This window comes from Salmo salar, chromosome 26, assembly GCF_965601325.2.
Source record: "Salmo salar chromosome 26, fSalSal1, whole genome shotgun sequence".
In the NCBI taxonomy this organism is placed as follows: Eukaryota; Metazoa; Chordata; class Actinopteri; order Salmoniformes; family Salmonidae; genus Salmo; species Salmo salar.
Window position 1 is genome coordinate 45,299,355 of NC_138316.1, and position 18,664 is coordinate 45,318,018.

Here is an 18,664-nt window from a genome sequence, read left to right on the forward strand (position 1 = left end):
GATTCGTACTGAGCTGCAATGCACTAACCAAATCAAATTGTATTTGTCACATGCTTTGTAAACAACAGGTGTAGACTAAGAGTGAAATGCTTCCTGACTCGTCCTTTACCAACACCGCAGAGTTAAAGATAAAGGATTAAATAGAAATAGTGATTTGAGGAATAAATACACAGTGAATAACGAATAACAATAGCATGGCTATATACAGGAAATAGAAACTAACGTGTCACGTTGGTATAAAGGGACCGGGAGACAGGCGCAGGAATGCGTAATATGTTTTTTTATTTACCCAAATTTACAGCGTGCCATGTAAAGGCACAGGGGACGAAGACCAAACAAACACGTATACAAAACAGTGTTGAAACCCAAACAAAAGAGCGAGGAGTACCTTGAATAAATACACGGGGCCCACAATGATTCCACACTGGACGAGACCCGTAAACATCTGCGCAATACACACGGTACGAAAAACAACACAGCACAGGTACTCACACAACCAACGGACATTGTCCAATGGCGAACCAAAGGGCACACTTATACAATTACTAATCATTGGGAAATGGGCACCAGGTGTGCTTAATCAGCAGTTCCGGAGGGATCCGTGACAACATGGCTATATACAGGAAGTAGAAACTAACATGCCTATCTACAGGGAGTAGAAACTATCATGGCTATATACAGGAAGTAAAAACTAACATGGCTATATACAGGAAGTAGAAACTAACATGGCTATATACAGGGAGTAGAAACTAACATGGCTATATACAGGGAGTAGAAACTAACATGGCTATCTACAGGAAGTAAAAACTAACATGGCTATATAGTAGGCCTGATTACCAAAAATGATGAGACAGCCTACAGGGAGGAGGTGAGGGCCCAGAGCCGTGGTGTGGTGCCAGGAAAATAACCTCTTACTCAATGTCAACAAGACAAAGGAGCTGATCGTGGACTTCAGGAAACAGCAGAGGGAGCACACCCCTATCCACATCGACGGGACCACAGTGAAGAAGGTGGAAAGCTTCAAGTTCCTCTGCATACACATCACTGGCAAACTGAAATGGTCCACCCACACAGACAGTGTGGTGAAGAAGGCGCAACAGCACCTCTTCAACCTCAGGAGGCTGAAGAAATTTGGCTTGGCACCTAAAACCCTCACAAACTTTTACAGATTCACAATTGAGAGCATCCTGTCAGGCTGTATCACCGCCTGGTACTGCATCTGCACCGCCCACAACCACAGGGTTCTGCAGTGGGTGGTGCGGTCTGCCCAATGCATCACCGGGGGCAAACTACCTGCCCTCCAGGACACCTACAGCACCCGATGTCACAGGAAGGCCAAAAAGATCATCAAGGACAACAACCACCCGAGCCACTGCCTGTTTACCCCGCTATCATCCAGAAGGCGAGTCCAGTACAGGTACATCAATGCTGGGACTGAGAGACTGAAAAACAGCTTCCATCTCAAGGCCATCAGACTGTTAAATAGCCATCACTAGCACATTAGAGGCTGCTGCCCATATACATAGACTGGAAATCACTGGCCACTTTAACAATGGAACACTAGTCACTTTAATAATGTCTACATATTTTGCATTACTCATCTCATATGTATATACTCTATTCTATTCTGCTGTATCTTGTCTCTACCTTCTTGCCTTTGTGCTGTTGTCTGTGCCCAATATTGTTTGTACCATGTTTTGTGCTTCTATCATGTTGTGCTTCTGCCATGTTATGTTGCTACCATGTGTTATTGTCATGTGGTGTTGCTATCATGCTGTGTTGTTGTCTTAGGTCTCTCTTTATGTAGTGTTGTGGTGTCTCTTGTCGTGATGTGTGTTTTGTCCTATATTTAAATTTTTAATCCCAGCCCCCGTCCCCGCAGGCCTTTTACCTTTTGGTAGGCTTTCATTGTAAATAAGAATTTGTTCTTAACTGACTTGCCTAGTTAAATAAAGGTTAAATAAAATGTAAAAAAAATTATAAATAAGGTACTAGGTAGGGATAAAGTGACTAGGCAACAGGATAGATAATAAATAGAAAAATATACCAGTTTCATTTCAAATGTTGACAGCTGCACCATACAGGTTGCAAAATAAATAGGAAGAGATTTTCGATGTACTGATTCCATGTCACATGGTTTATGAACTGGTACAAAAAAACAACACTTGATTCAACACTTCTGAGTGTGAGAGCGAAATTACAAGATGTTATAATACTAGTATTGCATCAAATGATTGTTTTTATGGAGTAGAATAGTGGTTTTAGAACACTCGCATCTGTGCTTGGTCTTCTGAGTTCGGCCTTGGTGGAGATAAGGTCTGAGACAGGATGTGTGGGGTATTGTCTGGAACCATTGTACGTCCTCTCTGATGTTGCACCTATCCTGGGATAGTGTATGACCCAGAGGCTCACTCCCATCCGTGAGCTTTTCTAGGCGTGTGGTCAAGGACATGGGTTTTACTTGAGATAGGGACATCTGGAGTTGACAATTGATTTATGCCATAGAATGAGTTTCTGTACTATGAAGTACCAGTGACGAGATCAGAGCCTTGTCTTAGGGGCCAAACTCTATAAAATAAAAGTCTTCATAGCAAATGCTATCTGGCTGGGGGATACTCCTTTCTCATTTATCAAGTCTCACGTGGTGAACCATTCCACACATCTGTTGTTTGTCATGTAGACTAAGGGTGTGTATCTTTGCTATAAAAAGTGTTTGTATTCTTTGTCTCAGGGCTCTCAACGAATCATCTAAGTGTGGTTCTTCGACCAGCCATCGAGTACTCAGATCATTCTGTGTGTGTGTGTGTGTGTGTGTGTGTGTGTGTGTGTGTGTGTGTGTGACCTGCTCTCCTTATTAATAAATGAATAAAAATGTAGTTTAGGTATAACTCTGACTTGTGTGATAAGTTTGTCTCTCCTCATTTGATAATACAGAAATTAACCACAACACAAGTTTTTCAATTGAAATTATTATACAAAATTCTTGCCACCAACAGAACACTATATATATATATATATATATATATATATATATATATATGGGGCATACAACAATCTCAGCTCTGTACATTTTGCTGAGAAGAGACGGAATCAATAGATCATTTATTCTGGTATTGCTCCTATGTAGCTTGTTTCTGGTCACAGGTTCATGAATGGTTAAACAATCACAACATGCATTTAAAATTAACCTTTCAAATAGCAGTGTTGGGCGATCTGGAAAGACATAGTCAATCAATAATATAATAATACTGGTAGGAAAGGTTTTCATCTTTAGCTCACAGTCTGTGGATACTGTAGGATTTTGAAACGTTAAAAATGTATGTAAAACATCACAGCACAATTTAAAAAATATATGGCACATGGAAACCAAACGAGGCTGGTCTGTGGTGATAGGTGGGATGTGCTGAGAGTGGCTGTGGGGTGGGATTAAAGAGCAGAGAGAATATAGTAGACAGCATGTGTCAAAAAGTGATTGATCTATTTTTGGTGTCCTGTGTTTATGTCCTTTTATGGACATCCTGTCCGGATGTTCTCACGTTATGGAGTGAGTGCTTATGTAACTTCATAGCGCAACTATTTCTTTGGGGTAAAGCAAATGTTTGTCCTGGTGATTGATGTGTAGTGACCTTGTTGAACTGAAAGAAAATGTGAAACAGTTGGGAAATGTTGTAGTGAACTTCTGTGTATCTTGTGACCCCTTGTATATGAAAAAGTAATTTCCGGGGTCGGTCTGCCTGAGTATAAGTAAGTGTTAGACTTGTCCTGTGCCACGTCTAACACAGATAAACTACAGAAAACATGTCTCCTAGACCACGTCTAACACAGATCAACTACAGAAAACATGTCTCCTAGACCACGTCTAACACAGATAAACTACAGAAAACATGTCTCCTAGCCCACGTCTAACACAGATAAACTACAGAAAACATGTCTCCTAGACTACGTCTAACACAGATAAACTACAGAAAACATGTCTCTTAGACCACGTCTAACACAGATAAACTACAGAAAACATGTCTCTTAGACCACGTCTAACACAGATCAACTACAGAAAACATGTCTCCTAGACCACGTCTAACACAGATCAACTACAGAAAACATGTCTCCTAGACCACGTCTAACACAGATAAACTACAGAAAACATGTCTCCTACACCACGTCTAACACAGATCAACTACAGAAAACATGTCTCCTAGACCACGTCTAACACAGATAAACTACAGAAAACATGTCTCCTAGCCCACGTCTAACACAGATAAACTACAGAAAACATGTCTCCTAGACTACGTCTAACACAGATAAACTACAGAAAACATGTCTCTTAGACCACGTCTAACACAGATAAACTACAGAAAACATGTCTCTTAGACCACGTCTAACACAGATCAACTACAGAAAACATGTCTCCTAGACCACGTCTAACACAGATCAACTACAGAAAACATGTCTCCTAGACCACGTCTAACACAGATAAACTACAGAAAACATGTCTCCTACACCACGTCTAACACAGATCAACTACAGAAAACATGTCTCCTAGACCACGTCTAACACAGATAAACTACAGAAAACATGTCTCCTAGACCCATTCCACGTGTATTGTGTCCTTCATGTCTGGGACACAATGACAAAACCACCTTAAGCCATTTTGTCCTGCGTTTCGCAGAATGGCTTAAGATAGGACTTGCTCTGTGTCAGATGGAACAGGCCCTGAGTGGAACATCCCTGCCTGGGTACACATTGGAAGAGAAAGTCTGCGGGCCAGATGATTGAAAGCCATTAGAATCTCTTCAGTAGTCCAGACTCCAAAGTGACAATTATAGGTTTATACATTCAGGATGTAAGGCTAACTAGTTATGTAGTCCCACCCCTAGCACATATACATTCAGGATGTAAGGCTAACTAGTTATGTAGTCCCACCCCTAGCACATATACATTCAGGATGTAAGGCTAACTAGTTATATAGTCCCACCCCTAGCACATATACATTCAGGATGTAAGGCTAACTAGTTATATAGTCCCACCCCTAGCACATATACATTCAGGATGTAAGGCTAACTAGTTATGTAGTCCCACCCCTAGCACATATACATTCAGGATGTAAGGCTAACTAGTTATATAGTCCCACCCCTAGCACATATACATTCAGGATGTAAGGCTAACTAGTTATATAGTCCCACCCCTAGCACATATACATTCAGGATGTAAGGCTAACTAGTTATATAGTCCCACCCCTAGCACATATACATTCAGGATGTAAGGCTAACTAGTTATATAGTCCCACCCCTAGCACATATACATTCAGGATGTAAGGCTAACTAGTTATGTAGTCCCACCCCTAGCACATATACATTCAGGATGTAAGGCTAACTAGTTATATAGTCCCACCCCTAGCACATATACATTCAGGATGTAAGGCTAACTAGTTATATAGTCCCACCCCTAGCACATATACATTCAGGATGTAAGGCTAACTAGTTTTGGCAAATGGAAGACCTGGTTGTTATATAATTTTTATTTTTTTTAAAGCGAAGTTTTATACTTTGACATTTTACATTTTACATTTAAGTCATTTAGCAGACGCTCTTATCCAGAGCGACTTACAAATTGGTGCATTCACCTTATAATATCCAGTGGAACAACCACTTTACAATAGTGCATCTAAATCTTTTAAGGGGGGGTTAGAAGGATTACTTTATCCTATCCCAGGTATTCCTTAAAGAGGTGGGGTTTCAGGTGTCTCCGGAAGGTGGTGATTGACTCCGCTGTCCTGGCGTCGTGAGGGAGCTTGTTCCACCATTGGGGTGCCAGAGCAGCGAACAGTTTTGACTGGGCTGAGCGGGAACTGTGCTTCCTCAGAGGTAGGGAGGCGAGCAGGCCAGAGGTGGATGAACGCAGTGCCCTTGTTTGGGTGTAGGGCCTGATCAGAGCCTGAAGGTACGGAGGTGCCGTTCCCCTCACAGCTCCATAGGCGAGCACCATGGTCTTGTAGCAGATTCGAGCTTCGACTGGAAGCCAGTGGAGAGAGCGGAGGAGCGGGGTGACGTGAGAGAACTTGGGAAGGTTGAACACCAGATGGGCTGCGGCGTTCTGGATGAGTTGTAGGGGTTTAATGGCACAAGCAGGGAGCCCAGCCAACAACGAGTTGCAGTAATCCAGACGGGAGATGACAAGTGCCTGGATTAGGACCTGCGCCGCTTCCTGTGTGAGGCAGGGTCGTACTCTGCGAATGTTGTAGAGCATGAACCTACAGGATCGGGTCACCGCCTTGATGTTAGTGGAGAACGACAGGGTGTTGTCCAGGGTCACGCCGAGGCTCTTAGCACTCTGGGAGGAGGACACAAGGGAGTTGTCAACTGTGATGGCGAGATCATGGAACGGGCAGTCCTTCCCCGGGAGGAAGAGCAGCTCCGTCTTGCCGAGGTTCAGCTTGAGGTGGTGATCCGTCATCCACACTGATATGTCTGCCAGACATGCAGAGATGCGATTCGCCACCTGGTTGTCAGAAGGGGGAAAGGAGAAGATTAATTGTGTGTCATCTGCATAGCAATGATATGAGAGACCATGTGAGGATATGACAGAGCCAAGTGACTTGGTGTATAGCGAGAATAGGAGAGGGCCTAGAACAGAGCCCTGGGGGACACCAGTGGTGAGAGCACGTGGTGCGGAGACAGATTCTCGCCACGCCACCTGGTAGGAGCGACCTGTCAGGTAGGACGCAATCCAAGCGTGGGCCGCGCCGGAGATGCCCAGGTCGGAGAGGGTGGAGAGGAGGATCTGATGGTTCACAGTATCAAAGGCAGCAGATAGGTCTAGGAGGATGAGAGCAGAGGAGAGAGAGTTAGCTTTAGCAGTGCGGAGAGCCTCCGTGACACAGAGAAGAGCAGTCTCAGTTGAATGCCCAGTCTTGAAACCTGACTGATTAGGATCAAGAAGGTCATTCTGAGAGAGATAGCAAGAGAGCTGGCCAAGGACGGCACGTTCAAGAGTTTTGGAGAGAAAGAAAACATGTCTCCTACACCACGTCTAACACAGATCAACTACAGAAAACATGTCTCCTAGACCACGTCTAACACAGATAAACTACAGAAAACATGTCTCCTAGACCACGTCTAACACAGATAAACTACAGAAAACATGTCTCCTAGACCACGTCTAACACAGATAAACTACAGAAAACATGTCTCCTAGACCCATTCCACGTGTATTGTGTCCTTCATGTCTGGGACACAATGACAAAACCACCTTAAGCCATTTTGACCACGTCTTTTTAAATAGGTTTTATTTGGGTCTTTTTCATTTACAATGTTGATTGTCTCCAGACATTGGAAACTCGGTGCATGTATAAAGAAAAAGAACGCAATTCAGCCATTGATCGATGGTGAGGAAAATAATGACATTGCCGGTAGTCATGTTCAGGTTTTCAATGTTTTATTGGTGGAGTTTATGATTTGCATGTGGCTGTGCATTATATGATGCCTGAAAAGGGAAGAGGATCTGATCATGTCTATTGGTATTCTGGATCAAGTCTTGATCCAAAAAGACACACAAGTGTTTTGGGGTTAATTCCACAACTGCTTGCATTGCTTGGTAGTGTATTAGCATGGGGGTAGGACCACATGGGAGGGGTGGGACTACATAGGAGGGGTGGGACCACATGGGAGAGGTGGGACCTCATGGGAGCGGTCGGACCACATGGGAGGGGTGGGACCACATGGGAGCGGTGGGACCACATGGGAGGGGTGGGACCACATGAGAGTGGTGGGACCACATGAGAGGGGTGGGACTACATGGGAGGGGTGGGACCACATGGGAGGGGTGGGACCACATGGGAGGGGTGGGACCACATGGGAGGGGTGGGGCCACATGGGAGGGGTGGGACTACATGGGAGGGGTGGGGCCACATGGGAGGGGTGGGACTACATGGGAGGGGTGGGACCACATGGGAGGGGTGGGACTACATGGGAGGGGTGGGACCACATGGGAGGGGTGGGACCACATGGGAGGGGTGGGACCACATGCCCTTCTAAGTAATTGAGGCAAGAACATAATTTCTATATTGTAATTAAAATCATTGACCCATAAGAGAACACATCACCAAAGCAAAGCATGACCCATATAGAATTAAAACAACATTATTCTTAATGAGAAATATCATCTAATAAACAAATGTTTGCATAACCAAAGACATGAAAACTGGCTCCAACATTGTATTTAGCTATGTATAAAACTTTCATATTGGCAGTGAAGTCATTGAGAATAACAATAGACAATAGTTATTGTGGGTAGTTTAGGGAGAAATATAGTGAAGGATCATGAATGTTAGAGATTTGTACACAGTGGGGATTTTGAAAGAGGGAATAGAACCCCAAAGTAACAGGGGTAAGAACGATCATAAAGGTAATTTCAGATTCCGGTTTACGGGGTTAATAACTTTATGGAAACCACTATTCACACTGTGGAATATAAACATAAGTAAGTTGTAACAGGCCTCATTCAGCAGTCTGAATTAACCCAGAGACACCAAAACATCAATGTTTAGAGAAGCTTGGAATTTATTTCACAAGTAAGGGGCAAAGAGCTGATTTACCTAACTCTGTATAGACCAAAGAAATTTCCAGAGCTAGCAATTCCTGAGACTGTGTATGATATCTCTGACTCGTATGTCTAATGGTTATAGTAGATGTTAGATACAGAGGGAGTTTACAATATGTCAAAGAGCTTTATAAAGGCAAAGAGAGCAATGAATTGACCTACGTGACCTCAAAGAGGGTCAGTCTACTTTATAATAGAGAATGCAGGGATGTGTACTGAACCTGTACCCATAATAAAACAAAGGGCTCTATGGTCAAATTAATCTAAAGGCTTTAATGAAGGGGCAGCTGCATTCATATAGATGATGTTATCGTACTCTAGGACCAGTAAGAACATTGATTGAATTATCTGCTTTGTGCTGGACAGAGGAACTCTGTTCTGGGAAGGGAATAGTACACAGCTTTGTACGAGATCTTCAGTTTCTTGGCAATTTCTCGCATGAAATAGTCTTAATTTCTCAGAACAAGACTGATGAATTTCAGAAGAAAGTTCTTTGTTTCTGGCCATTTTGAGTCTGTAATCGAACCCACAAATGCTGATGCTCCAGATACTCAACTAGTTTTATTGCTTCTTTAATCAGAACAACAGTTTTCAGCTGTGCTAATATAATTGCAAAAGGGTTTTCTAATGATCAATTAGCCTTTTAAAATTATAAACTTGGATTAGCTAACACAACATGCCATTGGAACACAGGAGTGATGGTTGCTGATAATGGGCCTCTGTACGCCTATGTAGATATTCCATTAAAAATCTGCCGTTTCCAGCTACAATAGTCATTTACAACATTAACAATGTTTACACTATATTTGTCACTTGTAAATGATTATTGGTACTGAGATATTTGCTAATGTATTGGTGGTGGCACTCTTGAGTAGAAACATCGGTACATCACAAATCACAGTCAGACACATTTGGATCAAGGCTGTTCATTTTAATAAGGCACTTTGGATTCAGATTCAGTCATGTCTCAACTAGAAAACTAAAAACGTTCAGAAAATTTGTGGTTCGATTTCCAGGCTGGGATTCATATTACAAAAACACTACTTTTGATGTGGATGTTATTGGTCGATGTAAGGAAACCTCTTGTTGGCTCCGTATCCTGAGGGGCCTAGTTTAACCTCTCTCCTCTCTGGCTCGATCTCCTTGTCTGACACGTTCTGAGGGGGATCTCTGGAAACGCCGGCCTTCACAGCTGTGACACCAGTAGTCTTGACAGCTATAAGAAAGATTGACATTTAGACTATGCTGCTTTAACAGACAGTTCCTCTCTGTACACCCCACCCAGAACACACACCCACTTTGTCAACAATGCTTCATACCTGCAAATCACTTATAACCACTAGGTTAACAACAGCAAAAAATCACAAGTTCACACTTCTATACTATGAATTGACTTCATCACCAGTCATTGTAACCACTAGCATCCACAGTATATTGTTGTAAAAAACCTCTAGTATGATCATGATCATCCCTATTACCATCATTAGTACCATCATTAGTACCATCACTAGTACCATAATTAGTATCATCACTAGTACCATCACTAGTACCATCACTAGATCATCACTAGTATCATCACTAGCACCATCACTAGTACCATCACTAGTACTATCACTAGTACCATCACTAGTACCATCACTAGTATCATCACTAGTACCATCACTAGTACCATCACTAGTACCATCACTAGATCATCACTAGTACCATCACTAGTACCATCACTAGTATCATCACTAGATCATCACTAGTACCATCACTAGATCATCACTAGTACCATCACTAGTATCATCACTAGATCATCACTAGTACCATCACTAGACCATCACTAGTACCATCACTAGTACCATCACTAGTACCATCACTAGATCATCACTAGATCATCACTAGTATCATCACTAGTACATCACTAGTACCATCACTAGACCATCACTAGATCATCACTAGTATCATCACTAGTATCATCACTAGTACCATCACTAGTATCATCACTAGATCATCACTAGTATCATCACTAGATCATCACTAGTACCATCACTAGTACCATCACTAGTATCATCACTAGTACCATCACTAGTACCATCACTAGTACCATCACTAGATCATCACTAGTACCATCACTAGTACCATCACTAGTACCATCACTAGTACCATCACTAGATCATCACTAGTACCATCACTAGTATCATCACTAGTATCATCACTAGTACCATCACTAGATCATCACTAGTACCATCACTAGATCATCACTAGTATCATCACTAGTATCATCACTAGTACATCACTAGTACATCACTAGTACCATCACTAGTACCATCACTAGATCATCACTAGATCATCACTAGTACCATCACTAGTACCATCACTAGTATCATCACTAGTATCATCACTAGTACCATCACTAGTATCATCACTAGTATCATCACTAGTACCATCACTAGATCATCACTAGTACCATCACTAGTATCATCACTAGTACCATCACTAGATCATCACTAGTACCATCACTAGATCATCACTAGTACCATCACTAGTATCATCACTAGTATCATCACAAGTACCATCACTAGATCATCACTAGTACCATCACTAGTATCATCACTAGTACCATCACTAGTATCATCACTAGTATCATCACTAGTACCATCACTAGTACCATCACTAGTATCATCACTAGTACCATCACTAGATCATCACTACATCATCACTAGATCATCACTAGATCATCACTAGTACCATCACTAGTACCATCACTAGTATCATCACTAGTACCATCACTAGATCATCACTAGTACCATCACTAGTACCATCACTAGATCATCACTAGTACCATCACTAGATCATCACTAGTACCATCACTAGTACCATCACTAGATCATCACTAGTATCATCACTAGTACCATCACTAGTACCATCACTAGATCATCACTAGTACCATCACTAGATCATCACTAGATCATCACTAGATCATCACTAGTACCATCACTAGTACCATCACTAGACCATCACTAGACCATCACTAGTACCATCACTAGTACCATCACTAGTACCATCACTAGTATCATCACTAGATCATCACTAGTACCATCACTAGTACCATCACTAGTACCATCACTAGATCATCACTAGTACCACCACTAGATCATCACTAGACCATCACTAGACCATCACTAGTACCATCACTAGTACCATCACTAGTACCATCACTAGTACCATCACTAGCATCATCACTAGATCATCACTAGTATCATCACTAGTATCATCCCTACATCATCACTAGTGTAAACACTAGAATCATCACTAGTACCATCACTAGCATCATCACTAGTATCATCGCTAGTATCATAACTAGCATCATCACTAGTATTATAACTAGCATCCTCACTAGTGTCATCACTAGTACCATCACTAGTATCATCACTAGTATCATCACTAGTATCATCCCTACATCATCATTATCGTCATCACTAGTGTCATCACAAGTATCATCGCTAGTATCATAACTAGCATCATCACTAGTATCATAACTAGCATCATCGCTACATCACCACTATCATCATCACTAGTGTCATCACTAGCATCATCTCTACATCACCACTATCATCATCACTAGTGTAAACACTAGTATCATCACTAGTATCATTACTAGTATTCTCACTAGTATCATCACTAATATAATCACTAGTATCTTCACTAGTATCATCACTAGCAACATCACTAGTATCATCGCTATCATGATCATAATCACTAGCATCATCACTAGTATCATCATGATCATAATCACTAGCATCATCACTAGTATCATCATGATCATCATCACTAGCATCATTACTAGTATCCTCACTAGCATCATCACTAGTATAATCACTAGTATCTTCACTAGTATCATCACTATTATCATCGTAATCATGATCATAATCACTAGCATCATCACTAGTATCATCATGATCATTATCACTAGCATCCTCACTAGCATCCTCACTAGTATCATAACTAGCATCATCGCTAGTATCAGCACTAGTATCAGCACTAGTATCATCACTAGTATCATCACTAGTATCATCCCTACATCATCACTATCATCATCACTAGTGGAAACACTAGTATCATCACTAGTACCATCACTAGCATCCTCACTAGTATCATAACTAGCATCATAACTAGTGTCATCACTAGTACCATCACTAGTACCATCACTAGTATCATCACTACATCATCACTATCGTCATCACTAGTGTCATCACTAGCATCATCACAAGTATCATCACTAGTATCATAACTAGCATCATCACTAGTATCATAACTAGCATCATCGCTACATCACCACTATCATCATCACTAGTGTCATCACTAGTATCATCACTAGCATCATCTCTACATCACCACTATCATCATCACTTGTGTAAACACTAGTATCGTCACTAGTATCATTACGAGCATCATCCCTACCATGATCACTAGCATCACCACTAGCATCATCATCACTAGTATCAACATCACTAGCATCATCATCACTAGTATCATCACTAGTATCATCATGATCATCATCACTAGCATCATTACTAGTATCCTCACTAGCATCATCACTAATATAATCACTAGTATCTTCACTAGTATCATCACTAGCAACATCACTAGTATCATCGCTATCATGATCAGAATCACTAGCATCATCACTAGTATCATCATGATCATCATCACTAGCATCATTACTAGTATCCTTACTAGCATCATCACTAGTATAATCACTAGTATCTTCACTAGTATCCTCACTAGCAACATCACTAGTATCATCACTATCATGATCATAATCACTTGCATCATCACTGGTATCATCATGATCATTATGACTAGCATCCTCACTAGCATCCTCACTAGTATCATAACTAGCATCATCGCTAGTATCAGCACTAGTATCATCACTAGTATCATCACTACATCACCACTAGCATCACCACTAGTATAATCACTAGTATCATCACTAGCAACATCACTAGTATCATCACTATCATGATCATAATCACAAGCATCATCACTAGTATCATCATGATCATTATCACTAGCATAATCACTAGCATAATCACTAGCATCCTCACTAGCATCCTCACTAGTATCATTACTAGCATCATCACTAGCATCATCACTAGTATTATCATGATCATCATCACTAGTATCATCATCACTAGTATCATCATGATCATTATCACTAGCATAATCACTAGCATCATCACTAGTATCATCACTAGTATCATTACTAGCATCATCACAAGCATCATCATTAGCATCATCACTAGTATTATCATGATCATCATCACTAGCATCATCCCTATTTTTCTCACCAGCATCATCACTAGCATCATCACTAGTATCATCATCCCTAGGTATCATCATCACTAGTATCATCATGATCATCATCACTAGTATCATCACTAGTATCATCACTAGTATCATCATCACTAGTATCATCATCACTAGTATCATCATCAGTATCATCATGATCATCATCACTAGTATCATCACTAGTATCATCATGACATCATCACTAGTAGCATCAGTAGTATCATCATTAACATCATTATCATCATCACTAGTATCATCATTAGTATCATCAGTAGTTTCAACATTATCATCATCATCATGATCATCATCACTAGTATCATCAGTAGTTTCATCATTATCATCATCATCATCATGATCATCATCACTAGTATCATCATTATCATCATCATGATCATCATTATCATCATCACTAGTATCATCATGATCATCATCACTAGTATCATCATTATCATCATCATGATCATCATCACTAGTATCATCACTAGTATCATCATGATCATCATCACTAGTATCATCATTAGTAGTATCATCAGTAGTGTCATCATTATCATCATCATGATCATCATTATCATCATCACTAGTATCATCATGATCATCATCACTAGTATCATCAGTAGTATCATCAATAGTATCATCATCACTAGCATCATCATCATCATTATCATCATCACTAGCATCATCATGATCATCACTCACAAGGAACTCTGGGGGCCTCTCTCTCACACTTGAGTGTACTCTGGGAAAAGCACTCAGCGATCCAGGACAGCACCTCCCCACAGTACTTCACCTGGGGGTGGGAAAGACAGAGGCATACCTTTTACACACCTTTGATAATACACACACATGTACCATCACTAGTGTTGTCCGGCCGAGGTTCCACTTTTGGGACTACTCTATTGGTCCCATTATGCCAGGCATAATAAATCAATGTCTCTCTATTTTTGTACCTGACTTTCCATGGACGACATTCGCTTCTCTTGCTCCTTGAATCCTCCAACAATCTTCAATAAGCTCTGAACCCTTTTGTCACAAAGAAAAACATTTGAAAAACACATTGAATATCAAAGACATAAATAAAGGATACAGACTGTGACTTAAAGGTAGTTCATAAGAATTACAAATATACAGCACACACAAGGTGGTGGGAATGGATCAATACCATTACAAAACAAAACATTGTGAAAGAGTTACTTGGAAGAGGTGCTCTTCAGTCTCTCCTCACTGCTCTCCAGATGCTGCCGTTCCAGTTTGGCCAGATAGTTCTCCTTCTGTACTGTCTCCCAGGTCATCAACCTCTGGTCCAGACCTGCAGGCAGCTCCCTCTCTGAACACACAACACCACTCTGTAAGCATTTATATACAATCACCAACACCACTCTGTTAGTATCTATATACTAGCACCAACACCACTCTGTTAGTATCTATGTACTAGCACCAACACCATTCTGTTAGTATCTATATACTAGCACCAACACCACTCTGTTAGTATCTATGTACTAGCACCAACACCACTCTGTAAGTATCTATATACTAGCACCAACACCACTCTGTAAGTATCTATATACTAGAACCAACACCACTCTGTTAGTATCTATGTACTAGAACCAACACCACTCTGTTAGTATCTATATACAAGCACCAACACCACTCTGTTAGTATCTATGTACTAGCACCAACACCACTCTGTTAGTATCTATATACTAGAACCAACACCACTCTGTTAGTATATATATACTAGCACCAACACCACTCTGTTAGTATCTATGTACTAGCACCAACACAACTCTGTAAGTATCTATGTACTAGCACCAACACCACTCTGTAAGTATCTATGTACTAGCACCAACACCACTCTGTTAGTATCTATGTACTAGCACCAACACCACTCTGTAAGTATCTATGTACTAGCACCAACACCATTATGTAAGGAACTATATACTAGCACCAACACCACTCTGTAAGTATCTATGTACTAGCACCAACACCACTTTGTTAGTATCCATGTACTAGCACCAACACCGCTCTGTTAGTATCTATATACTAGCACCAACACCACTCTGTTAGTATCTATGTACTAGCACCAACACCACTCTGTTAGTATCTATGTACTAGCACCAACACCACTCTGTAAGTATCTATATACTAGCACCAACACCACTCTGTAAGTATCTATGTACTAGCACCAACACAACTCTGTTAGTATCTATGTACTAGCACCAACACCACTCTGTTAGTATCTATATACTAACACCAACACTACTCTGTTAGTATCTATGTACTAGCACCAACACCACTCTGTTAGTATCTATGTACTAGCACCAACACCACTCTGTAAGTATCTATGTACTAGCACCAACACCACTCTGTTAGTATCTATGTACTAGCACCAACACCACTCTGTAAGTATCTATGTACTAGCACCAACACCATTCTGTAAGTACCTATGTACTAGCACCAACACCACTCTGTAAGTATCTATGTACTAGCACCAACACCTCTCTGTTAGTATCTATATACTTGCACCAACACCACTCTGTTAGTATCTATGTACTAGCACCAACACCACTCTGTATCTATATACTAGCACCAACACCACTCTGTTAGTATCTATGTACTAGCACCAACACCACTCTGTTAGTATCTATGTACTAGCACCAACACCACTCTGTTAGTATCTATATACTAGCACCAACACCACTCTGTTAGTATCTATATACTAACACCAACACCACTCTGTAAGTATCTATATACTAGCAGCAACACCACTCTGTTGGTATCTATGTACTAGCACCAACACAACTCTGTTAGTATCTATGTACTAGCACCAACACCACTCTGTTAGTATCTATATACTAACACCAACACTACTCTGTTAGTATCTATGTACTAGCACCAACACCACTCTGTTAGTATCTATGTACTAGCACCAACACCACTCTGTAAGTATCTATGTACTAGCACCAACACCACTCTGTTAGTATCTATGTACTAGCACCAACACCACTCTGTAAGTATCTATGTACTAGCACCAACACCATTCTGTAAGTACCTATGTACTAGCACCAACACCACTCTGTAAGTATCTATGTACTAGCACCAACACCTCTCTGTTAGTATCTATATACTTGCACCAACACCACTCTGTTAGTATCTATGTACTAGCACCAACACCACTCTGTATCTATATACTAGCACCAACACCACTCTGTTAGTATCTATGTACTAGCACCAACACCACTCTGTTAGTATCTATGTACTAGCACCAACACCACTCTGTTAGTATCTATATACTAGCACCAACACCACTCTGTTAGTATCTATATACTAACACCAACACCACTCTGTAAGTATCTATATACTAGCAGCAACACCACTCTGTTGGTATCTATGTACTAGCACCAACACCACTCTGTTAGTATCTATGTACTAGCACCAACAACACTCTGTTAGTATCTATGTACTAGCACCAACACCACTCTGTTAGTATCTATTTACTAGCACCAACACCACTCTGTTGGTATCTATATACTAGCACCAACAACACTCTGTTAGTGTCTATGTACTAGCACCAACACCACTCTGTTAGTATCTATATACTAGCACCAACACCACTCTGTTGGTATCTATGTACTAGCACCAACAACACTCTGTTAGTATCTATGTACTAGCACCAACACCACTCTGTTAGTATCTATGTACTAACACCAACACCACTCTGTTAGTATCTATATACTAGCACCAACACCACTCTGTATCTATATACTAGCACCAACACCACCCTGTTAGTATCTATGTACTAGCACCAACAACACTCTGTTAGTATCTATGTACTAGCACCAACACCACTCTGTTAGTATCTATATACTAGCACCAACACCACTCTGTTAGTATCTATATACTAGCACCAACACCACTCTGTTAGTATCTATGTACTAGCATCAACACCACTCTGTTAGTATCTATGTACTAGTACCAACACCACTCTGTAAGTATCTATATACTAGCACCAACACCACTCTGTTAGTATCTATGTACTAGCACCAACACCACTCTGTTAGTATCTATGTACTAGCACCTACACCACTCTGTAAGTATCTATATACTAGCACCAACACCACTCTGTATCTATATACTAGTACCAACACCACTCTGTAAGTATCTATGTACTAGCACCAACACCAATCTGTATCTATATACTAGCACCAACACCACTCTGTTAGTATCTATGTACTAGCACCAACACCACTCTGTTAGTATCTATATACTAGCACCAACACCACTCTGTTAGTATCTATATACTAGCACCAACACCACTCTGTTAGTATCTATGTACTAGCACCAACACCACTCTGTATCTATATACTAGCACCAACACCACTCTGTTAGTATCGATATACTAGCACCAACACCACTCTGTTAGTATCTATGTACTAGCACCAACACCACTCTGTAAGTATCTATATACTAGCACCAACACCGCTCTGTTAGTATCTATATACTAGCACCAACACCACTCTGTTAGTATCTATGTACTAGCACCAACACCACTCTGTTTCTATATACTAGCACCAACACCACTCTGTTAGTACCTATGTACTAGCACCAACACCACTCTGTTAGTATCTATGTACTAGCACCAACACCACTCTGTTAGTATCTATATACTAACACCAACACCACTCTGTTAGTATCCATGTACTAGCACCAACACCACTCTGTATCTATATACTAG

The 18,664-nt window shown here is 40.8% G+C and overlaps 1 protein-coding gene across 1 annotated transcript in view; it reads right to left on the bottom strand.

Moving 5' to 3' along the window:
- Positions 1-9,511: 9,511 nt before the first annotated feature.
- Positions 9,512-18,664, bottom strand: part of LOC106596808 (transient receptor potential cation channel subfamily M member 5) — a 157,777-nt gene continuing 148,624 nt past the window's right edge. The window contains exons 23-26 of the mRNA XM_045708692.1: positions 15,124-15,256; positions 14,880-14,952; positions 14,629-14,719; positions 9,512-9,811 (exon numbers count right to left, since the gene is read on the bottom strand). Of these exons, the coding sequence (XP_045564648.1) occupies positions 9,654-9,811; positions 14,629-14,719; positions 14,880-14,952; positions 15,124-15,256 (455 nt within the window). The 3' untranslated portion in view covers positions 9,512-9,653. The remainder of the gene's footprint in view (positions 9,812-14,628; positions 14,720-14,879; positions 14,953-15,123; positions 15,257-18,664) is intronic.